Here is a 25,619-nt window from a genome sequence, read left to right on the forward strand (position 1 = left end):
ACTTCAATCTTGTATCGTTTTCTGATCAGACTATTTTATTGGTGGTAGAGACGGTTACAAATTTATTGTAGTCTGGGATTTAGGCTTGGATCTAATGACATGCAGTAGAATAATGTTAATAAATGTACTGTAGCATTGTGGAAGGATTCTAACCTCAAAGTTGTGCTTGGCCGCTTTATTGAAACATTTTTATGGTGTATCCGGGTAATTCACCCCTGCTAGCAGTATTGTTTAGTGCTGCTATCTGTTGGGTTCTTGTAAATCTACGTCCACAACGACTGGGACGTAGCATATGCCTCTCATATGGATGAAACTAAATTTAAACGTTTTCGCGCACTCGTCCAAGCAGCGCACTAGATGTTTGCGCCACCGGCAGCAGTCAGCCATCAAGCAGCCGCAGTGAACATGTTAAAATTGATAATTATTATTATCTATACAGAAGTTATTGCGAGTTGGTTGATTATCTGAAGGAAAGAGATTAAAATTTCGTAGAAGGTTTAACAATCTAAGGGAAACTGTATTATTTTCACATCCAATACCTATTTCAATGTTGAAATCACCAGCAATAATAGGGAGTTTTTGATCATCTTTTAGTTTTTTTTTTTTTTTTTTTTTTTGCATATTCAAATTTAGTCAGGAAAATATCAACATCACCATTTGGAGATCTGTAAATACTTAAAATAGTAACATTGTTATCAAGTAATTTAACACAACAACATTCCAAATTCATCTTAGAGTAAAACTAACTGTGTAACATCAACATACATTAACTTGCATTAGCCTAATGCTCAGCTTTTTACCACTCTCACTTTGTTGACCACTTATCGCTGGTGATATGGGCGGGCAGTCATGAAAAGCAGCATAGCTCTCCAGGTGGTGACCCTTTGGTGTAGAGGAGTGACAAGTCTCTGTCTCGCTTGCCTGGTCAAGTGTAGTTGTAGAAGATGGAACCGGGGAATAATTGTCTGCTGGTAAAGTGTAGGTGTGTGTTTAAGTATTATTTTTTAGTGTATTTATGTTTTGTAACCAGGCTGTAATTTTTGTTCTTATTCTGTCAGTTAATTATTTTTTATGTGTTTGAGAAGATAATTGCATAAGTAGAAGAACAGATAGAGACCAAACACAATATTTGTATACTTCATCTAAGACATTACCTGTTCTTTGTTGAGTTTCCATGTTCCACTAATGTTATGGAAGATGACACTCCTGACCTTCCCAAACAATTTATTGATTTCAAAGTTACCAATGTCTTGGGCAATAGGTTGCTCAAAAAGATAGTTGGAAGGAGGCTTTAGCAGAGGGTGAGCAAGAGCATATCCTGTAAAAGAACATGTTTTATGATAATAACATTATTTACTTTTGTTACTAGATTAATTAATGCAACATACAAACAAACTGCAGCTATTGTACACAAATTTAAAATAAAAAATAAATAATATTGCTACCTTAAATTAATCGAAAATAAGATAAACATTTTCTCTCACAGAGGGTAGGCAACTACTTTAACTGTTCATGTATTAGTTAATATCTTTGACTATATATACCTACAGAAGACATCCCATCCTTATGGGATGGGAGCCAGGTCTCGGGAGCAAGTAGTTGATGTGAGCTGCCGGTAGGCGCGTGATAGTAGGATTTTTTTTCTATCTGCACTCTCTCTCGCAAATTCCCCCCTCGCCCCGCGGCCTACTCTGCATCGCTCTCACTGACACATTCCTTCTCTCTATGTCTCGCTTCCCCACCGACCACGTGACCCACACTGCTACGCTACAACTGCTCGCTCAGGCACGGGCAATGAATACAAGCTGGCGCTCGTCAAACATTACGTTAGCCAAGCTGACGATGATAACTTATCACTGATAACATTAATGTGTGTGTGTTGCGCGATTACGTGGTATGGGAACATATTTTATAATGTGAACGAGTACTCAAATTAATACAGGCGCAAACATATTGAGTAGGGATGGTCAAGTCTCAAAATTTCGGGAAATTTTAAATCTCGTTACACGAGACGAGATTTCTTTTTGGCCGAGATTTTGATCAAGACGAGAATTAAAAAAAAAAAAAATTTAAAAAAAATTAAAAACGCCTGCAGAAAGTCAATGCAATACCCGCAATACAGGAGCGTGTTGTAGTTGTGTTTCCTTTGCGAAGGCGTTCTTATTTAATTAATTCTATAAATGTAAATATTACTCTAATTATTTTAATAATATTACTTTAATAACATTTGAGAAGTTTTGTTAAGTGTAAGCAGTGTGAGGAATGTTTTACAGTAGAGTCCCGCAAACTCGCCACTCGATAACCCGGCAGTCTGGATAACTCGGCCATCATCTGGCTCAGAAAATTAGTGATTTTTTGAGTCCGAGTTAAACATGGACTCAAGCCAGCTAAAGTCAAATCATTCTCAGCTCGTACAAATGATTTTTTTACTATACCTGATGACTTAATACTGACTTGTAATATAAATATAAATAAAAGAGGTAGTTAATTAGCTTACCAATTGTATTGTTCTTATTTTTAACCCTAGTTCCCGATAACCCGGCATTTCACAAACTCGGCACCCTTCCAGTCCACATTACGCCGAGTTTGCGGGACTCTACTGTATTACTATAAAAAGTCAAAACAAGTAACTATTTTTTATAAAAATTAATATTGCTTTTATTTTATGATTTATTTTATTTTAGGATAAGTTGAACTCTATCCTAACTGATATCACTATGTTTCCTAATCGTAGGCATTTTTAATAAGTTAGGCGTGATTAATAAAAAAATGTTATGCTGATGTTTTTTAATAAAAGATTGTAAATATTCTTGCATATTATCATTATTTTTGTATTTAAACAGTCATCTAACAATGTTACAAAATCAGGTAAAAATTTTGAACGTGCATTTCCCGTTGTGTATGTGAAGGGAAATCCCGTCTCGATCTCGTCTCGAAATTTTATGAGAAATAAAAAATCTCGTCTCGTCTCGAACTAAAAATTCAATCTCGTCCATCCCTAATGGAAACATTGAGTAATCGTGATACTTTAGTAGGTAATTGATTTGAGTTTGGTTAAGATATACAAACTTAAATATTTAAAATAACAACTTAAAAACTTTAAAAATTAGACAAACATTGTCATTAGATTGAAAATAGGCCTAAGTACTTATTCTGAGGTTACAGTTAAAGTGTAGGCTTGTTGGGAAAAAGATTTAACAAAGGCTTGATTTGGTGACTGTGATGTTTTTTTTGTAGGCCTACCATTGTGGGTTTTGGTTAAAAGTGCTTTTAGACCCCCACCTCTAGAGATAAGCCTACAGTATTGAATGATATATTTTATTTCGCAAATCTGTTGTTTGCTTCACTTTAAACTGTAACCTCAAGTGAATATGTACTTAGGCCTATTTTCTAAAAAGTTTTGTTCAAAACGTCCTTTCCATAAATACTTTTATGTTAAATTTACCTTAATAGTCCAGTCAATAAAGGGATTGTAGAGGACATGGAGAGGGGGAAATTTTTTTTCTGCGGGAATGTGTTCGGGGTAGTTAGAAGATAAAAATACCAAAAGTCCCCGCCCCTGGCCCTGCTGCTTCAGCGGGGGGAGGGGGGGAAAGACCCCATTTTTTAGTTTTTTACTTCTACACTGAAAACCGTTCATCGTACGGAAAAAATGTAAATTATAAAAAGAAAGATGATGAAATTCTCTACAAGAATGGTCATATTCATTTCTTCCGTATATGCATTGGTTTAAAAGATATTCTCAATTTAATATAAAAATTCTTAAATAAATTAATTTTTCACACGTTTTTTTATCAAATAAGTTTGTATAATCCATTAGCCTGTTGTTGTTTCACATCAATCAGGATAGAAAACAGGTTTTCGAACACTAACCTATATAATATAATATATCAATCGTATATATTGTGTTAAAAATAGTTTATATAAATTTAAATAAGTCATGTATACTTGTCAAGGAAACAAGTAATTTTGGCATAATTATTACACTAAAAATTAAAAAGATTATGTTTGTAGCTATATTTGTCCAGGTTTATTCATAACAATTACCGAAACCAATATTATTGTTCATGGTCTGGCTCACTTGGAACGAGAGGGTCCGACTTCTGTCCCAAAAACTGGTGCCATCTGGAACTGAAAACCACCATCTAGGACATCTCCATCATTCAATTCTTGTTTATTAGACTCAATATTGGCTATTGAAGTGAGAATTCGGTGTAGGCCTGTATATTCTTTCTGTGTATTTGTATAAGTTAAAAAAGTTATCAAGATTTAAAGGATTGTTAACGATTCTCACGCATAAGGTTATTTGGCAAAGGGGATCTTGAGTGCGATATGTGATGGATAAGTGAGGTACGTGGATACATATTACCTTGTAAGGTAATGCATTGTTGTTTTTGACGGATATAGCAGAAAACAACACAAAGATGGCAGACCAAGAAAGACGCTACAGATTGAAAAAAGTCAGTAGTAGCTCAGAGTAATAAAACAAAAGTAGTAGTGGTGGTCCCAGGATTTAATTTCCGGGGGGGCCTCCGGTGGTTAACCCCCCCCCGGAAAAAATGTGGAATTTGAAGCACAATAACGTATTTTTATATTCATTTGAGCTCTAAAATATCTTTAAGCTAATAGTATTTTTGTTAGCTAATAAAATATTTCGGAGAGGATATATACCTCCCCCCCACTAAGGGACCGCCACTGAACAGTAGATATTCATTTGAACAGAGGCACCGATATTATAGTAACCAGGAACAGTTAATCAAGTATTTTGCAAATGTACTAAAGATTATAACAGTGCCAGATGTGCAACTTGTGCATGCAAGAAAATGTCAAATAATTGTTCTCCGTTATGCCAGAACTGCTAAGGGAACTTTTTACATGAAATGCCCATTCTGATGAATGAGGAAGATGAAGAATATACAGGCCTGCACCGAATTCTCACTTCGATAGCCAATATTGAGTCTAATAAACAAGAATTGAATGATGGAGATGTCCTAGATCAGATGGTGGTTTTCAGTTCCAGATGGCACCAGTTTTTGGGACAGAAGTCGGACCCTCTCGTCCCAAGTGAGCCAGACCATGAACAATGAATGAATAATATTGGTTTCGGTAATTGTTATAAATAAACCTGGACAAATATAGCTACAAACACAATCTTTTAAATTTTTAGTGTAATAATTATGCCAAAATTACTTGTTTCCATGACAAATATACATACTTATTTAAATTTATATAAACTATTTTTAACACAATATATACGATTGATATATTATATTATATAGGTTAGTGTTCGAAAACCTGTTTTCTATCCTGATTGATGTGAAACAACAACAGGCTAATGGATTATATAAACTTATTTGACAAAAAAACGCGTGAAAATCAATTTATTTAAGAATTTTGATATTATTTTGAGAATATCTTTTAAACCAATGCATATACGGAAGAAATGAATATGACCATTCTTGTAGAGAATTTCATCATCTTTCTTTTTATAATTTACATTTTTTCCGTACGATGAACGGTTTTCAGTGTAGAAGTAAAAAACTAAAAAATGGGGTCTTTCCCCCCCTAGCCCCGCTGAAGCAGCAGGGCCAGGGGCGGGGACTTTTGGTATTTTTATCTTCTAACTACCCCGAACACATTCCCGCAGAAAAAAAAATTCCCCCTCTCCATGTCCTCTACACCCCCCTTTTGAGCATTCATTGACTGGACTATAATAATGAAGCCTAAAATTAACCTAATGCAGGCTATGGGTACCGTACAAAATGACTCAAAATTACTTCCTTCTAAATATTTAGCTAGAACTTAACAGGCTAGAACTTAATTTAACAAATTTCCAGAGCCCCTTTTCATTCCAGTTTAGTTAAATTTATTGGTTTAACAGTGAATCATTTCAACAAATAGGCCTATATTTAACACTTCTGGTATAGTATATATTATTATTATTTGAATGTGTTTGGTTGTCAAACTGTTTTTTGTACAAATAGGTCTGAGTTTTCTTAATTCCTTAATATAACCAAACTACACTTCCAATGAAAAATAATCAGTTTTAAAAATTGGAATAGGGATATTTTGTTTTTAAAATAAAACAATTAAGTAGCCCTAATTTTAAATTAGGTACCGATGGTACCGGAACCGGGTAACGATTTTGGTTAGGAACCAGTACTGGAATCGGTTGAAAAAGTGGTACCGACCCATCGCTAGTTTTTACCCACCTTTGATATCAACTAGAAAAGCGTAAGAATTCCCATGGTCATTGTAGTATAAAAAGTCTTCAATCAAATCCACCCAAGGGAAGTCAACACCCACAACTCCAAGAAGAGTTCCGTCAGAATGTCTGACACACTGCGCTATGCTTATCATCAGCTCTCCTGCGACAAGAAGATGGACATAGTACAGTACTTACTACATTAAAAATGACATAAAATCAAATAATACAATTTGTTTACTTGTATTAATTTAGGTATTTGTTGACCATTATAGTTGCATGTATTTGTTGTTTAATCAAATATTTTGTAACCATGTTATTATATTGAGACGATTAAAATGAATTGACAAGACACCAGCTAATGCTGTAAGCAATCAATATTTTTGTGTCAGTAAATAATTTTTTTTATATTTGAAAGTAATTTTTGAATTAATTTTCTTGGTTTTAATTCATTCTTGTGGTTGATATTCCAAATCCTGTATAACCCAGTATTGTAACGAATCTTCCCAAGTGGTATACATAAATATAAATATATTCAAGAGCCATAGTTTGTTAATTACCTTTCTTGGCAACGTCCCAGACAGGCAAGAAGTAGACTGGTTTAGAGTTGACAGGGGTATGAGGGGATGAACATACAGCTCTGACCACAGCTCCTAAGTAGGAACTGGAGTTGGCTGACACAGTAGTCCCTTGGACAATCCCTCCTGCTTGGAACTTGGCATTGGAGATGTTGTACATGCTGAAATTCTGTTGAGCAACCACACTCAGGAAGTGCTTCTCGTACAGGATTGTCTTGCCATCTTTAAAATACAATGACAAATATCAGTTTCTTACCAAACTCTGGTTGAGTTGATTTTTAAGTACCTAGGTTAAGTAGGTTTTACAAATTCCACACTCACGAGAAATTAAAAAGCCCAAAAAGTAACAACCATTTAGTTCATAAAGAATTTAGTCCATTCATCTAAAAGAGTATCTGATCGATTACTGTCTGAAAAGCCAAAACTGATAAAAATCATAAAATTATTGGAATTTCAAAATAATATGCTCATATTTTCAGAAAAATTCACCTCGTAATCATATGTGACTAAAATTTGTGATAGAAAAGGATAAAACCCAGTAAAAGGTTTATCAAATCAAATTTTAAAAACAACAAATCCATATTTCAAATATTTAAACTCAAAAACTGTCCGACATAAGTTTAAATAGCTCTTTAAACCAAATTATTCAACACAAATTCCTGCTGAGTCCTACCATCAATGAGGACACAAGTGTTGATGACGACTGAAGGGGCGATCTTATCTTGACCTTTGCTGATGACCTCCATCACAGTTTTGGCTTCGGTTATTGATGACATGAGACCCCGACTGACATACACAATCAGCACTGTCGCTTGGTCTTCCTTTGCTACAATGGACTCCTCGATGGACTTGAAAGCCGTACTGAAGGCCAACGAGTGATTAGTTGATCCTGTAACACAAAGTAAAACATTTAGAGAAATAATAATCATTTAAACTAGCCAATAAACTGATAAAATGTCACATGTGTTAGAGTGGACAAATTAATTTGTGTATTTATTTTTGAGATTGGAACTGCCGCCCTGTGACAGCAGGTAGGCAAGCTGCTATTTTTGGGCGAGGGCATAATCACTCGAAGTAGAATGATGAATTATTTTATTCCATTACCTTTTGACTTGGAGAGATCTTCAATGAATGTGAGCAGTTGATGCTTGATAGAGTGGGTAGCAAGGTGCATAGGTCCAGGACAAGGAGTAGACACTGAGTCTGACACTGCAAGAACACTGATGCTGTCTTCCTCTGACAACGACAACACTATGAGGCTGGCTGTAACAACAAAACTATAAACTATACAACAGTCTAAACACAAACTCAAGTATCATAACTGCCCAAAAATTCATACAACGACCTAAGTTGTCAGATCAAAACAAAAATAAGCTACAAAGGTTAATTATGTCATAAATCATATGGCTCACAAAGTAGCAAGGATTTTAATGCCAGGGTACACTTGGTTTTTAACAATGCCACATTAATGGAACATGTGGAAAGCTATTCGGTTAATAATTTATCCTCACATGTGAACATTCTTGATGAAGATGGTTAAAGGTATAAATTACACGTTTGACATGTTTACTAACTTCGGCCAGCATTTTAGATTTGAATGCTGCCAACAAGTAACAGTAAGAAATATTTGTTTTTATAAAAGCATTCAGAAATATTTTGACTCTTTTTCAAATTCCGAATTTTTCATTCTCTCTTACATATGCATAAGTTTTAGACCATGAGATTGTCATAATTTCCAATACCCGGGTACAAATGTCTTTGAAGAACATGAGTTAATTTTAACAGAGGCTTTATTCTATGTTCTTGTCAGATTCCTGCCGTTACATTTGGCAATAGGCACTACTAAGAACTAGGGGTCTGCGGTACAGAAAATTTAAGGTCGGTACGGTTCCGTACGGTACAATATTTTGTACCTCGGTTCTCGGTACAAAATCGGTACGGTACGCGGCTACCCGTATTTTTGCGGTTTTCTTCTCAGAACTGTATCTAAACCATTATTTTTAACTTTAATACATAGACATTACTATGAAAATGGATAGTATCCTACATTCATGGTTTTCTAACAACAATTACTGTACCACATATTATTAAAACAAAACCTTTTACTACTACGAGGATTGTGTCAAGAAAAATCACAGTTGAGATAAAGGCTTTACCTATTTTACTCTGAGATACTTTGAATAGCCATGATAAAGTAGTTTAAAAATAGGATAAGAGTTTTTATGAATAAACATGTTTGAAACATTTATTGACAAGATAATTTCACAAAACTGGTAAATTATTTCCAAACAACACAATGTCTAGTTTTTTTTTTTTTTTTTTTTTAACATATAAAAGCATTCAGTAGAAGACAGTGTAGTTTTGCCAGCTGTTCACAGCAGATGACAATGAAAAACTGGAGGTTATGATGAAGTAATGGCAAAGACCATTTTTTTTTTTATCAGCTTCAAAACTAGTTAAGTTATAAGATGGATACAATTCTTGCAAAGTTTTTTTCTGAAACTAAAATTTGGATTATCACAGAGTAAGATTTGATGTTGGGCAATTAGACTTTATAACTGTGTAAAAGGTGTGTATCCCTAAATTTATAAATTGCATTCTACACTTATTCACTGCCAAACATAATTCAGTAGAACCTTGATGAACCGAGAATTACACTAGCCTACATAACTTCATTACCCCAAGTAAAATACCAAAATAATTTTTATAATAATTGTATTTGAATCGTATAATCTTAGTTTGTTAAAAATGGATTGTATGTTCAACAATAATTGCAGTCCATTATTGTTAAGCAGTATGGTCCCAAATTATTGTTTTTGATTTTGAAACATCACAGTTCATTTGACAAAATTATAATTGAAGCAGCCCAATGTCAAGTCACGCGCGCTTGTGCAATAGTTTGTTTACAAGCTTTCTCCAGACCACGGGGGAGGGGAGGGGAGGGTCTGATAAGCCGTCTATTGTTCACCCCCAAGAAGGTCCGACCCTCATTAGTGCCGCTCGGCTGCACTCAGTGGGGAACCCAATACCACAAATCAATCTTTTAAATGAATACAAATATTTGGTAATAATTGTTGAAATTTCAATAAATTTGGTGTAAAATTTGACAAAAATCTGCCATTTGGACCGATTATTAATACAATACCAAATACTAATAAAGTAGTACCGTACATTCATTGGTAATTAAATAATAGGTAAAAATTAACCGATTTTGTCAAGTTTTACCCCCTGCTGTGCGCTATGTCACAAAAGCTGATAACGACATGGGTGATTAGTAACCATGGCAACTTGTTGAATGCGTGATGAAGGGAAACCCAAGAAATAGAAGAACAAAGATAAAGATTGACGTTGTTATCTTTATACCCTTTTTACAATTTCCGTTATTGTTATCTTTATGTAAGATTTTATGATTTTGTTTTATAGGTTTATAAAATAATTCTTTTTAACTACGGGAATATCAATTTATAATTTATCAACGTGCTTCTCTTCTGAAACAGCAATACCGGATGCATAATAAAGGTCAATGGCCTAAAATATCACGATTGTGCAATATTGTATTTTGATGTTAAAATTAAAATCACGACAAAAGTTTGTATATATCCATGGTCGTCAATAGAAAGATAAAATATCCATAACAAATATTTAATTTATAAAATAAGATTATGTAGATTAGTTACAAGTTTAATATGTAGCCATAAACAGTTTTATGGCAGTAGGCAATGGCCAGCGGCAAATTCAATATTCACGAAAATACTGATTAAGTTAGAGATAACATTTAACAGTCATCATAAAACTATTATTTTTATGATAAAACAGAATTGGGGAAAGTCGTAAAGAAATAAAAGTGATAAAACTCAACAGTTCTTGGAAGTACTTCAATACAACAATTATTGTCGTGATAAAATGTTAATGGATTTGGGACTGCTAATGGGTTTTTTATTGCATCATCACGCTAGTAATAAATTATGAAGATCGTAAACAAACAACTGATAAGACTTTTATGTGCTTGGAACCAACTGCCGTTGACTACAATAGTAAACTGAAAGTAATTTATTATTATAATAGGCTGTACCGAACCGAATTTGTACCGTGTAAAATGCTGTACCGAACCGATGACGGTAATTAAGCTTGTACCGTACCGTACCGACTTTTTCGGTGCACCGCAGACCCCTACTAAGAACTGATTTTAACTTATCTATGGCCCTCACTGCTTTCTAACACTGTTTTGTTGGACTACGTCTAGAAACTTACAAACACAGAGCAGAACAGTATGGACACTCTGTTAGTGGCTGAGATTTAATTTTATATTATAAGTCCAACTTCAAGCACTGCTAACAGCAGATTGAAATCCTGAGATTAACAGGCCAACACAGGCACAACAGAAAAATGTGTTAACAATCAAATATCGGAGCATTTAACAAACAAGGGAATATTTCCAGTCTAAATGTATTTTACCTAAAGATTTTGCGATTGTAAACTGGTTTTCACTAAGTGAACCTCCATTGTCAATAAGTAGAACCATGTGTTTTGGTTTGGTCAAGACTGTCTTCAAAAACACCCTCCTGAAAACAAGAGATAATCATAAACTAAAACTGAAATCAATAACACAGAGAATTAATACATTTTTAAGGTCTAATCAAAGAAACAATCCATCAATCTACAAAAACACTATACAGAGTTAGTAAAAAGTCTGGAGATCCCCTGTTAATTTTTTAATGGCCCATACTAGGAAAACTAAACTCGGCACATGTTTATGGCATGTTATGAAGTACTTTTTGGGCATAACTGCCACTTGGTGTACATTCCCAAAATTGGGGATTTTGAGGTAAACTCAAAAATGTCATATGGTAAGACCCATCGAGTGACCCCTCATTTTGGAGGTCCTAGTAAAAGAAAAACAACAACGCAAACTAGACGTCTCTATCTCACTCCAGTAACAAGTGGCAGCCAATTGAAATTCTTAGAAGTTAAATTTAACTTACAGCTTTCCAAGTCTGGAGACCCCCTGAACATTTTGTAACGGCTTACACTAGGAAAACTAAACGATACACATCTTTATGGCATGTTATGAAGTAGTTTTTGAGCCTAATTGCTAATTGGTTCCCAAAAACTAAAAAATTTTGAAAGTTAAGCCACATTGAATGACCCCTCATTTTGAAGGTCGTGATAAAAGAAAACTAAAAATGCAAACTAGAGTTCCTATGTTAACACAGTAAATTTGGCAGCCAATTAAATATAAAATTGCAAGTTAATTCTGATTTCTAAAGATTTCAATCAGCTGTCATTTTGTACTGGATTGAGATAGAGACCTCTAGTTTGCGTTGTTAGTTTCTTTTTACCAGGACTTTCAAAATGAGGGGTCGCTCGATAGGTCTTACCATTTAAAATCTTTGAGTTTCCCCCAAAATCCCCCATTTTGGGGATGTACACCAAGTTGCGATTATGCTTAAAAAGTAATTCATAACATGCCATAAAGGTGTGCCAAGTTTAGTTTTTCCAGTATGGGCCGTTAAAAAATTAACAGGGGGACTCCAGACTTTTTACTAACCCTATTTATAGAGTTAAAGAAGACTTATACTATTTTAAATAAAATAAATTTGAGGAACTAACACTGTGACTCATTATTCAATGTTTTCTATCAAACTAACATATATGAGCCCATTCTTGCCCAATCAAAATGATGACTTAACATGTCAATACCACAGCAATAGCTGTTACAAAGTAAGTGTTGCAAAGTAAGAAACTCTGTAGTGAAGCATGTTAATAGGTTACTAAGCAGTAAGTGATGACTGGTAAGTTGTACTGACTGAAAGTGGGGATCATCCATGGTGGAACACTTGTCTCTGACCAGGTTATCACTGTACACATGAGTTACACCTTCAGGTTCTAGCTGGGATATGAAGTATTTCACACTTCTAGATCCAGCTCCTGCCTCAGCAAACACTGTAACATAACACATTACCATTTTTTTTGGCGTAGGATGCTAGGCACGAGCCTGGGATTGTTTTTCACATTACTTCAGGCTATACCTAGGGGTGCAGCATTATTCCTTAGACAAAATCCATTGGTGACTTGGCGGGATTTGAACCCGGGACCTCAGGGACTGAAGTCCCGCGCTCTAACTACTACACCAGCTCGCTCCCCTAGACATAAGCCACACATTACCTTTCGACTTAATCAAAACTCACTGCCTTACTAGGGCTAAAATAAAAAAACGTTTAAGCTCTTAAGATTACAATACATGTGTTGGTGTCAATTGAAGCCCAAAGCATCCTTCCACTGGAAGTTGATATCTTCTCCATTGGGGCTTCAAGATTCAAGAAAGATGCCAGATTTCTATTTGTGTGACTTCAAAACTGTCATACAATAGCTACTAAGTCACTGTCAGTTCCATTCACTGCTGCAACGTCTTGTTCACTTTATCTTTGTGAAACTAGTCCATTCGTGTTCGTAAAGTATTAATCTTTATATATTCTCTAGTTGATTCAATGTACCTATTTGATGTCATAAGCTGCATTGTCCAAGGCGCGTCTGTTGCGTCTGACGCAGAGCGATGATCGCTGAGCGTCGATCGCTTGGAGGCCTGTTGTCCAAGAACGCGTCTATTCAGTTCAACAGTTGGTTGCTGACTGTGTAAAAATTTATTTTGCTCTCACTATTAGCGTTAAGAGCCAAGTGTTGAAGATCCTATTCATCGAAGATATAGAAAACGAGGAAATTCTGGACCTTTAGTGAACCTCGATTGTGTACCCACAGTGTTTTCAAAAAGAGAAGTGAGGAAGGATATTTTAGAATACCTATCAAAAACCACTTTAATGCAGACAAGAGTGCATTAATTGATTTTTTTTTTACTTTTAATGGCAACAGTTTAAGTTCCGTTAAATCCTTTAAAGTTTAAGTTGTAATAATTTAATTTAACACTAATTTATTATTATTTTGAAATTTTTCTTTACTTAAATACAGATATCTCCTATTCTAAATAACTCCCAATATGTAATCCATAGCTAAAATTAAAGTCAATACTTTGGTGAACTATTTTAGACTACAACTTTAATTTAATTTTGATTTAATTTTGTGTTTTTGTTCGTAGCGGGTCTCTAACTCAAATGGAATCCCTTACATTACTGAATATTTTAAGGTTGAAACGAACTGCAAACGTTAATAAGAACTGGAGATATTTAAAAAAATGATTAAAGTACGAAACGTCTATAAGAAATGTATGGGGAAGAGTTTTCGTTTGAATTTCTTTAAAACGAAAAATAAATAAAAACGGATTTCCGCATTAAAATTTGCATGAAAATCTAGTTTTGTAAATTATGTGTCACAAAACTATCATTACATAAAAACAATATGTATATCCAATATGGCGGATCCAAGATGGTGGCCATAAACGTGTTTCCTATCGAAATGAAGTACTAACCACCCAATAAATACTGGTGGTGATCTTAAGTCAATATCTCGAAAATGTGCATAAAAGATGCAAGTGGAATCATTTTTTATTATTTTTCCAATGTTGGGAAAAGCCACAATTTTTTATAATGATTTTAGGGGGTTTCTCATGGACCGATTTTTGGCAACCTTTAGTATATCAATCAGCAGACTCAACACTACAAAATAAAACCCTAAAACATTATCTTGCAATCTTTTTAGGTCATATTCTATATTTCTTTGACTATAGCCATTACATTAAGATACTGTATATTATGGAGTATACGGGAGAACACAGAAACAACAATGCAATAGACGCAATAGACGCTGGCCGTCAGCGATCCCGTCTGCTCCCGGAGCAGTGCCCCGCGTCAGACGCTCAGCGTCTCAAGCGTCAGACACTAGAGACGCTCCCTTGGACAACGGGCCCATTGAAATCAATGCTTAGCAGTCACTGAGCGTCCATCGCTAGCGTCTATTACTCAGCGTCAGACGCAACAGACGCGTTCTTGGACAACGGGCCTATATTGTGTAACTGTGCTGTGTAAATAGTAGCTAGAATAACAAGTCAGTCAATTTCACTAATGTTATCTATTCACCATTCATTGTGTTGTGTAAGGCAATACCCTAGTTTTATATTTTAGGAAGGGAGTTCAGCAAAAAGTTAAAGTAACAGTTTTATATTTTGAGGATTGCAAGATTATCCCAGAACCATTTAAGGTTCGAGATAATTCTGGAAACAAGATTTAACGGCATAGCTCTCCAGCCACTCTGAGGATAGATAAGGTGGTTTTTGCAAACCGCCGAGTCTAGAGTCAGAAAAGCTTCAGATAACATCATGGAGATGTCTCTCCCGCTGTTACTAATAGCAGGTATGTGGTGATAGGCTTTGAACTTGCATAAATGGCCCAATCCTTGATTAACCCTCTAAAGTATTAGTTGATGGGGATTTGATTTCTCTGTTATATCAGTATGTTTGTGATATTTATATCAGTGTGTTTGTGCTTTATTATTCTTAAAAATCCGATAATAAGCGAACCGTTAGTTCATGCCCGAGTATTCATTTAGACATCCTCACCCCATACCAGATTCAACAATTGTATTGTAGGCCTCCATTGTCAATATTCTGAAAAAAATTTGTTTTCGGTTAAATAAATGAAAACATTTGAATAATACTCATCAAAATAATAGAAAGATAGAATGCTGTTTTAACAATCGGTGTGACAGTAAAAATTCATTGATTTTATTTTGTTTTCATTTTTCTAACAAAGTACTTTTCATAGAAACAACAAGAGGCTACACTTTTTATTGGGCTGGCTTTTTAACTTTTAAAAATATATATATAAATAAAAGGTCTGTACGAATTTTAAATACCCCCGCCGCAGCAAACCTGCCGACTAAGCGAATTTCAATTTGTCTAAATTGATTTTCATTAAATATATTTAAATAACATTAAGGTTTAACGAGTACCTAGGTTTGCTGCTACAGTACAAGGAAACTAATAAAGTGTGTTTTTTAGTCAAATATTAATAGCTTAGTGTAAAATAAATTAATTTGCCAAGTTTGATCAAAATATATCCATAAACAAGCAAACTACAACATTTTACAATATTCTCCATAAGAATAACATGGGAATTTTAAATTTACATTTTTTTTAAATTTTCTCCGTTACCAATAACCGAACAAAAATACTTTTATATACTAAATTATTTGTTTTTTAAGCTCTTTAAAAAGGTCTAAAGAGAAATTGGGAAATTTTATGTTTTGAGGGTCAAAAGCACAGAAAACGTACTACTATACCCAGAATGCCAACCGCATGGTAAAAAGCATTAAGCGGTTTGAGAGAGCTTTGCCTGTCAATCCGTAGGCAGCGCCACCAGCGTTGCTATGCTATTGCATGGCAACGCTGGTGGCGCTGCCTACGGATTGACAGGCAAAGCTCTCTCAAACCGCTTAATGCTTTTTACCATGCGGTTGGCATTCTGGGTATAGTAGTACGTTTTCTGTGGTCAAAAGTGAGAAAAACCAATTTTTACCCCATAAAACCCCCCGTAAAACCGTGTTCCCATGGTCCGATCATGCTGGTTTGCAAACTCATTCAAGTTTATCCCGCTTTACACCTTTAAACCAAATTTCATCAAAATCGGACAAAAATTACTCAAGTTATCGCGTTCACGGACACACACATATATATATATACACATATATAAAAATTTGAACGAATGGTGTTTTTGGCCTCTGGGGACATCAAAATGAAAAAGTAAATCGGTCCCGGACCTAGTTCTTACCATGCCACCTACGGTAATAGCTACTTTCCTATAGGGAAATTCGCTAAAAAAGTGGAACTACAAACTAAAACAAAAATATTAGTTATAACTGAAAACAAAATCCATGTAGTAAATGTAATTGTATACAACTTGAACAAAATCTAAGACATACCTTCTGTAAGATTTAAAATGGAAAAAGGAAGGTTACTGAAGTCCAATGAGGCATTGCTGTAAGATTCTTCAAATGACCTGAAAATTGTAATGAATTAGTAAATTTAGGTAGTAGATTACAACATCTTAAACCTAGTTGAATGTTTTAAATTAATTGGAAAAAGACTGTTAGGGCCTACATGTGACTAGTAGATTGGAAGAAAACCCATAACTGGACTAACCACAGTGGATCTTGGATAATTCTAACACCAGGGGATCATGCTACACTCATCTCCATACACTTGGCTTAAAATACCTACTTTGTATGGTTACCATTTAATACGAAAGTATTAAAGAAAGTTTTAGTAAACAATTTGAAATATTAAAAACAATTAAATAGATAAGTACATTATGATAATAAAGGGTTTGAAATAAAAATTCACACTTTCGAATGCACCACTGTACAAGACACGTGTATTCAGTAAATTTGAGGGTTTATCTCTGCTATTCAGCAAGAGTTTAATTCTTAGTTTGCTTAACAAGTAATTGTTAGATTTCACCTGTTAGCTAAATTAAATAATTCTAGCCAAATTAATTTAATTTAACCAAACTTACCCATTCTCACATATGTAGAGACAAGGCACGCTAACATAACAACATTTCTTTGAGTGCAGTTTAAAACCTTGAATGGCTGATACAGTTCGATTGAGCACCCTTAAGTTTTCATTTAATTTTGCTTCCAGTCTGTTGCTCAGCTAGAAAAAAATTATATTATGGCTTATCCAATGTCTAGATTGCAGTTTAAAAGCAATATTATTTTTATTAGATATTTTATATATCCAAGAACATAAGATAGTGTCATTTAATAAAACAAACCTCTTTGACTTAAATAAGCAGTTATCTTTTCAAACAAATCTCTTACTACCCAATATTCAATAATTGTGTTTTTACAATATTATCAAATCAAAATTATAATACTGACAGAGAATTCATTTCATTATACACAGCTGCTTTATAAAAGAGAGTAAGTTAAATCAAATGTGTTAAAAAGTAGGCCTACTGCAAGTGCTCCAAACGTGGGGACCAGCACCCAATCTCCTTAATCTTGAAGCAAAGTAAATAATTTTTTATGGTAGGATGGCTTACCATTTTGGTAATTTCTCCATCTTCGTTGTTGCTTGTACTGTATTCTAATGAGTCGACAACATCCTGAAAAATCATTGAAATGTAATAGGAGCATGAGAACCTGAAATTATTTTAAAAAGAGTTTTTAGTGTCACTTAAGGCCAGACTTAGGCCTATGCCTTCATTAATTGTAGAGGAATCAGTTTGCATAAATTGAATCGACCAGCTATTCAATAACGTAAATTACTGTTATCAAATAATTATACACTTTTATTAAAGTTATAAAAAAAAACAGGATGGTAATAAGTAATTTCTCGATAAATATACAAAGGTATTTTTTCTGTTTTGGTAATCAACATACAGTACCTATAATTTCTATACAGTAGACTCCCTCTTATCCGGACACCTTTTAACCGGACATCGGTTTAGCCGGACTACACTTGGCAGAAATTACATCTCTTGAACCGGACAATTTTTATCAGCACATCGGTTTAACCAGACTAGATCGGCAGGAAGTGGGCAATACTGGAACGACTGTTCTCGTGCGAAAGATTTGAGACTAGGTATCACACGTCTAAATACAACGCTCTTCTAAATTTAAGTCAAATACAGTATACAATATGCATCGAAACATTCCGTTTTAACGAGCCTTTGGGGATGTCGGTTCAACTGGAAAAACCGTTATCTGGACTGGCCTCGGTCCCGAGAAGTCCGGATAAGAGGGAGTCTACTGTAATTCTTCTTCAATAATTAGTTAACTGGAAAGGTTAAACACGAAACACAGTTTTTCACTGGTTACACAAAGTGGAAAACTTGAAGTGTGAATAACAAAGTGGAGAAAAGAGGGGGAAATAACAACAAAAACACCGTGGATGCCAAGTGGGCGAGACAAAAAAAACATTCCGGCATTTGGTATAAAATGTTAAACACACACATTGTTTGTGTTACTTATCTTGAATATAACAACCCTAAGAAATCCTACTTATTCGAGCATCCAGGAGGGAGAGGAGAAACCCTGTCAGATCATGGCTGAGACCCTTAAGTATTGGTGACAGAAAAGTTACAAATAAACCCAAAACAGGGTAAAATCATTGTATTAAGTGGAATAAATTACAGTTGTAGGCAAGAGTCAATGAAACCTCTTCGTTAGTAATATTAATTGAATTCCAAATCTATTGTAACACACACTAACATTCACTAATGCACTTTGTCAAAATGAAAGATACAAGCAATCATTTTGTTAAGAGACAGGATGTTTATTTAAATACTGTACTGTAACATCCTGCAGTCTAGCGTATTGTTCCCAACGCCGAGCGTGGGAGCGGAAATGCTGCGATTCCTAGAATGTTGCGTGTAAACTGTAATATTTTATGAGCGAGGACAGATAATGCGATACAAGGTCTCGTTTAAGGGGGTCTACTGTAAATGTCAATAATTTAATTTTTTAGAAATTGTTCGATATTCTTTAAAAAAATGTTCTTAAATAAAGTTCTTTTGTCTAAATAGACCACCAATATATTTTTGACTACACCTACTTTAATTCCATTAATACAATAAATTTTGAGTTAGGCTAGTTTAGGTTAAAATAGATTCTTAGGATCTCTAACAATCGAGGGTCTCGTTAAGCTCCAATACCATTTTGAGGTCTTAGGACCAGTACATAATCTTATAGGTTGGATGCCTTTTGTTTACAAATGGCCTGTTTTTGCATAGGTAAGTTATATATTAATCTATTAATAGTGATGACATTAAAATTATGTTGGATCAATAGGCCTACAATAACAATAGTGCAGTAGCCTAGAAGTGGACCAATGGAAAATAACCAAAACATTTTTGGATTATATTCATTCTTTGCATAGATGTAGGGGAGTAGTCCTATTGACAATCGATGTTTAACCCGATGTCAAACATCGGACTTTTTGACAGAAATATTTAGAGAATGAGCTATTGGTGGATTCCAAATGCAAGTGTATCAGATGTTGTCCAAAATTATGCTTAATAAGCAGGGACGTCACCATAGTGTAGGGGGGGGGGGGGCTTCCCAACCCACAATCTGATAAAGAGAAAAGTTGGGAATTTCCTTGCCACGAGTTGGGACAGTTGGGAAGTCAGAGATACAAGAAAAATATATTTTTAAACAAAATAAAATTTAAATATTTGCGAAAATCCATAAGATTGAAATTTCTTTGACTTTGACAAATAGGCTAAACTTGATGTTTCTTCAACTTGCATTTAACTTTGATTAAAAATCTTAGGCTAAAAACGCATTATTTTAAGATATCAATAATCAATTGGTGGTATAGGCCTAGTTTGTTGGAATTTCGTTTGCAAGAAATGTTGTTCCTTATTGGACGTATGTTGGCTACCCTGAACCTGTCCTATGTTGATGATTCGTCACCTGCGAGTTTGAAAGTGTAAGTGATCTAGCGATCTAGCTCTTCAGTTGAATTATGTTGATTGTTAGAGTTTAATTATACAGAGTGTCCATAAAAAACGTTTCAGAACTTTGGGAAATGAATCCTCATACTAAAAGGAAGAAAAAAGTTGATCTGAACGTATGTTTTATATCTTATATCTTACATTTTATATCTTTTTTTTATATCTTACAAGGACTTTCACCAACCTTCTGAGGACTCATGGCCTTTTTATTGCAAATTTTGCTCCAACCCGTGGAGATCGTTGCCTCGACACGGTGGCTACAAACCTGGACACCTGGGCCTTTGAGGTGGACGTGACCGAACCTCTAGTTGCTGATCACAAAGTGGTGACTATAAGGACTAACATCGCCTCGGTGAGTACCACTTCAGATTTTCCTAGTTGGCACTCAGAATATAGTAGAAGCTTTAGAAATATTAAAGAAGATATTCTTCCACATTTCAGACATGCTTTGTCTCTAGTAAACTGGACTGTCTTATTAATGGACTTAAGTCCTGAGTTAGCCCTAGAAACATTTTTTAATGAAATAAATGACTTATTTAACATCTACTTTCCTGAAAAGATTAAGGCAAAGGGCCGTAGTACTAAGCCTAATTCTAAGTAGGTATGTGGAACCGAAAGTAAAGGCTAACACGTGGTATACTCCTGAGCTGTCTAGATTTAAGGCACTAGTTTTAGCCATTAGAGATAGGTATGTGTCGACTACATGTCAGGAAACTAAAGAACGTCTTAGAGGCTTGTACTTCAAAGCAAAGAGTACGTATAAGGTTAAGGTCGATGATGCTAAGAGACTCGATAATATAAGTAAGATTGAAGGTGCACTAAATCCATGTAAGGCGGCTTGGTCTTTAGTTAATAGTAATAGAAGCCTCTCAAAGCAAAATACAGCCCTATGTAAAGCTAGCCCAGACGAATTCAACAAATTTCTGTTGGGTAACGTTGAGAAACTGGTTTCGGAGATTCCATCAGTGGCTGACGATCCTGCTGAAAATGTCCCACGTTCAAATGTCAACCTTGTACGATGGCAGAGAGTAACTCCTTTGGAGATAGTAAAGATCGTGTCGGGGTTTAAATCCTCATGTAGCCCGGATATCTACGGCATGTCAACTGTTGTCCTCAAGGCCATAGTGGATGTAATTGCTCAACCTCTATCCATGATTATAAATGGCTGTCTGAGCATTGGAATTTTTCCCGATCTTTTGAAAGTTGCACGAACGGTCCCCATCTATAAAAAGGGCGATCCTTCAAACCTAAACAGCTATAGGCCTATTTCTGTAATTCCTGTGTTTAGTAAAGTAATAGAAACCATCATCAAGAATCAACTAGTAAATTTTTTTGAATCAAACAACCTTTTTTCCGATCTTCAACATGGATTCAGGTGTAATAGATCTACTGTGACTGCGATGGCCGAACTTGTAACCAGAGTGCAGGATGCTTTTGAATCTTCGGACACGTTGGCATTGACACTTTGCGACCTGAGCAAAGCATTCGATTGCATCTCCCACAAAATCCTAATTGACAAACTCGAACGTTATGGTGTGGGTGGTGTCGCCCTACACACACTCAAATCCTATCTTGGTAATAGAAGGCAGGTGGTCTCTTTGAGTGGTGCAAAATCCCAGGCCATGACTGTAGCCCATGGAGTTCCCCAAGGCTCGATTATGGGGCCTGTACTGTTCCTTGTCGCCATAAATGACCTCGAATTAAATGGTATGGCCCTTAGATTTGCGGATGACACTACCATCTTCTCGTCTGGTGCAAATCCTACTCTTGCACTTGAGACAGCTGACATCCAATTTGAAGAAGCGAAACACTGGTTTGCGTCCAACAAATTAAAATTGAATGAAGACAAGACGCAGAGACTTACTTGTACTCTCAGTCACCACGTACAAGATGTACCAAACGTAAATCTTCTTGGTTTTGCAATTGATCCAAAACTTGCTTGGGATAAACACATCCAATCAGTTGGAAAAAGACTGTCCAGGGTGGTCCATCTACTTCGGAAGTTGACTAGGCTTGTCAGTAAACCTTATTTGATTATAGTGTACCATGCTCTGTTCCATAGTATTTTAAGCTATGGTCTCCTTCTCTGGGGCCATGCACCATCATGTCTTGAAATCCTCAAATTGCAGAAGAAAGCAGTACGTATTTTAACTTCTAGTAAAAGAAATGACCATTGCAAACCTCTGTTTGTCAGCACCGGTATTTTAACTATTGTCAGTCATTACATTTTTTTGTCAGCCGACCATGTGAAGGCAAACCTACATAAATTCCCTACAAGAAATACTGTTCATAGCCATGGTACAAGACATCGCTCCGACCTGGACATACCGTTCTGCCGGCTGTCTAAAACCAAAAACTCTTTCCCAACGCTTGCCCTGAAGATTTACAACCACCTGCCTACGTCAATCAAGAACCAAGGGGAAACGGCCTTTCGTACAGCCCTGAAAAACTTGTTGAGGGAGAAACCATACTACAGCCTACAAGACTTTTTTAATGAAAAACTCTTAAGTCAATAAGCCTGCGGCAAAATCATCCACCGCCAAAGTACTTTTAAATACAGTTCATACTTCAATCTATGGAAGTTTTTATGTATATAGTGTAAATAGAAAAAAAAGAAAATTGACGCAACCTATCCGGCTTTGCTGGTCTCGGTCAAGGAGGAGGTAATTAAAAGGTAAAAGGTAAAAAAAGGTAATGTCTGAAAATGCATATTTTTACCCAGTTCTCCGCCATTTTGTTTTTTTATACAAAAATATTTTTAGGTAGGCCTACCTATCTGTGAAGTTTTTTGTTCGATGATTATAAAATTTGGTGACCATGTTAAAATACACAAGACCTATAATAGAAAAAAGTAGGCCTAATAAAGTTGTTCCAATTGTAAATTTCAAAATGGCGGCCATTTGAATTTTTCTAACTTAAATAGCTCAAAAACAGCTAAGTTGGTTCTATGAAAAAAATTCTAGAATACTTTTTCTTAGAAATTTTAATTCCCTATCAAACATTACCAAAATAAAAAAGATCGGACAAAAAGTAACTGAAATATAACGTTTTTGTGTAAAAATTTGGCAAAGTTAGTCGGCAAACCCTTAATTTTGCCTTATTTTTACACAAAAAAACCCATCAATGGACCACTATCCTAAAAATCTTTTGACCGAACCCCCTTAACACGTTGAGTGCGGCCTACGTTATTTAACGTACCTAGTGCGTGACTGGCGTGCCCGGCGGCCTAAGTTAAACTACGTAAGTAGCCCTCCATCTTTAAAGCTGATAGTGAGAGGTTCAAAGCCATTGCCGTGAGATTTTGTTTTGAGTGGTGCTTATTGTGCTAGTTTTATCATTCAATCCATTATAATTCTTTTTGGATCCGACAATTCTTTTCCCTCCATTTGGCAATATTGAGGGCCTTTAAGGAGTTTTGTTTAAAGCTGCTATCTTTTGAGTTAGAATAATACTAGCCTACGTTCACGACTGTAACGCAGTACATGCTACAATAGGGTACGACTCTCAGTAACTTATGAAGAAAACAAAATTTTAATGTTTTCGCACACCACATTCACCGCATGTTTTATGTTCAACCCCATAGCACATTAGCTGTTCCCGCCACCAGCCGCGGCTGGCCATCGCGCAACCGCACTGAACGTGTCAATCCCTAGGCCTAATAAGTTAGGCCTAGTTTTGAATAGGTAGGTAGGCCTAATCAACTCTCAACTGCATTCAAGTAACCTAAGATAATGTAGGACAACTTCGTGCATTAAGTTAGAAACCTCCCTTCATTACAATAAACTACTATAAGCCTACCTTGATGATCCTAACACCCAACTCTTCATCTGCCAAATCCTTCAAACGGGTTGCAAACTTTCTGGCCAATTTAAGTAGTATAGAGTTGCTACTGCTTTTTCCTGTAGAATTGGATTTGGAGTCCATTGATCCTGATGCACCATGGATCATTTTATAACTGGTTGAATCGTAGCCAACATGTTCTTGACAACTTGAAAAGGCAAAGGCCATGATGAACACAAGACATACATTAAATGTTACTGTCATTTTCTCTTGTATTACAGTGTACTGTTATTCTTTAAGTTAGGACCTACTGCAAAATAGGAAATCGTCCATTATGTGTCGATAGTTTATCTATAAAATCAACCAATTATATTTTGAAACAGATTTGTAAAATCTTCCAAGGTATGGGCCTAAGCTCGTTGATGAAAATAAACATAGCAATCATTCCTTTGTACTTGAATATGAGAAATTTAGGTTTAGTTGTATGCAGATACAATATACGAATTAAATCGTGTTCAAACCCCGATTTAGCCTAATTTTATGTTCAAAATACAACAATAATAAACATAATAACAAAGTTGAACTAAAAACAAAAACTATAGCTGCTACGCTACAACCTCCCAAAATACAGCATAACAGCAATAGCAATAAAAAAAAAGTAAAGTAGGAAAAAACTGAAAAAAGTCTAAACCCCCCTGAAAAACAGTAAAAAAAGCAATAGCTAAATGAACAAGAACAACATATAAACGTCCATAGAGTACAAAAATAAGGCTATACATTTGCTATATACATTTCTTGCAGCATAGCTTTTAAACTAGAATCTTCTTATAGTATCTAATACCATAACACCTAAAAATTTCAGATAATGACGTATATCTAATAATAAGTGCCGATAATTAGTTTTTCCACAGGGTTTAGAATAATAGATACTATAACGACTATAAATATCCCTGCCGTAGCAAACCTACCAAACGCATTTCCATTTCCCTGATTTGCTTTTTAATAAAATATTTCCCTTTAACATGTCTGATTAATTCCATTTTTTTATATAATTTAATTTAGGTTAAATGAGTACTTAGGTTTTATGCTACAGGGAAGGTATTAAAATGTGTTTTTAGTGCAGTGGAGCAATAGCAATAAAAAAAAAGTAAAGTAGGAAAAACTGAAAAAAGTCTAAACCCCCCTGAAAAACAGTAAAAAAAGCAATAGCTAAATGAACAAGAACAACATATAAACGTCCATAGAGTACAAAAATAAGGCTATATATTTGCTATATACATTTCTTGCAGCATAGCTTTTAAACTAGAATCTTCTTATAGTATCTAATACCATAACACCTAAAAATTTCAGATAATGACGTATATCTAATAATAAGTGCCGATAATTAGTTTTTCCACAGGGTTTAGAATAATAGATACTATAACGACTATAAATATCCCTGCCGTAGCAAACCTACCAAACGCATTTCCATTTCCCTGATTTGCTTTTTAATAAAATATTTCCCTTTAACATGTCTGATTAATTCCATGTTTTTATATAATTTAATTTAGGTTAAATGAGTACTTAGGTTTTATGCTACAGGGAAGGTATTAAAATGTGTTTTTAGTGCAGTGGAGCAATAGCAATAAAAAAAAAGTAAAGTAGGAA

General features: G+C 35.1%; 1 protein-coding gene across 1 annotated transcript in view; it reads right to left on the reverse strand.

Moving 5' to 3' along the window:
* The window catches only part of LOC129005646 (VWFA and cache domain-containing protein 1-like), a 53,287-nt gene extending 28,700 nt beyond the window's left edge, over nt 1-24,587 (reverse strand). The window contains exons 1-11 of the mRNA XM_054434606.1: nt 23,991-24,587; nt 17,775-17,837; nt 17,244-17,383; nt 16,651-16,727; nt 12,591-12,726; nt 11,239-11,345; nt 7,888-8,046; nt 7,457-7,672; nt 6,766-7,005; nt 6,213-6,368; nt 1,155-1,318 (exon numbers count right to left, since the gene is read on the reverse strand). Of these exons, the coding sequence (XP_054290581.1) occupies nt 1,155-1,318; nt 6,213-6,368; nt 6,766-7,005; nt 7,457-7,672; nt 7,888-8,046; nt 11,239-11,345; nt 12,591-12,726; nt 16,651-16,727; nt 17,244-17,383; nt 17,775-17,837; nt 23,991-24,236 (1,704 nt within the window). The 5' untranslated portion in view covers nt 24,237-24,587. The remainder of the gene's footprint in view (nt 1-1,154; nt 1,319-6,212; nt 6,369-6,765; nt 7,006-7,456; nt 7,673-7,887; nt 8,047-11,238; nt 11,346-12,590; nt 12,727-16,650; nt 16,728-17,243; nt 17,384-17,774; nt 17,838-23,990) is intronic.
* Between the last annotated feature and the right edge of the window lie 1,032 nt (nt 24,588-25,619).

Source organism: Macrosteles quadrilineatus, unplaced genomic scaffold (assembly GCF_028750875.1).
Source record: "Macrosteles quadrilineatus isolate MER2022 unplaced genomic scaffold, UCM_ALF_1.0 Scaffold_28__1_contigs__length_1566739, whole genome shotgun sequence".
NCBI classification, from domain to species: domain Eukaryota; kingdom Metazoa; phylum Arthropoda; class Insecta; order Hemiptera; family Cicadellidae; genus Macrosteles; species Macrosteles quadrilineatus.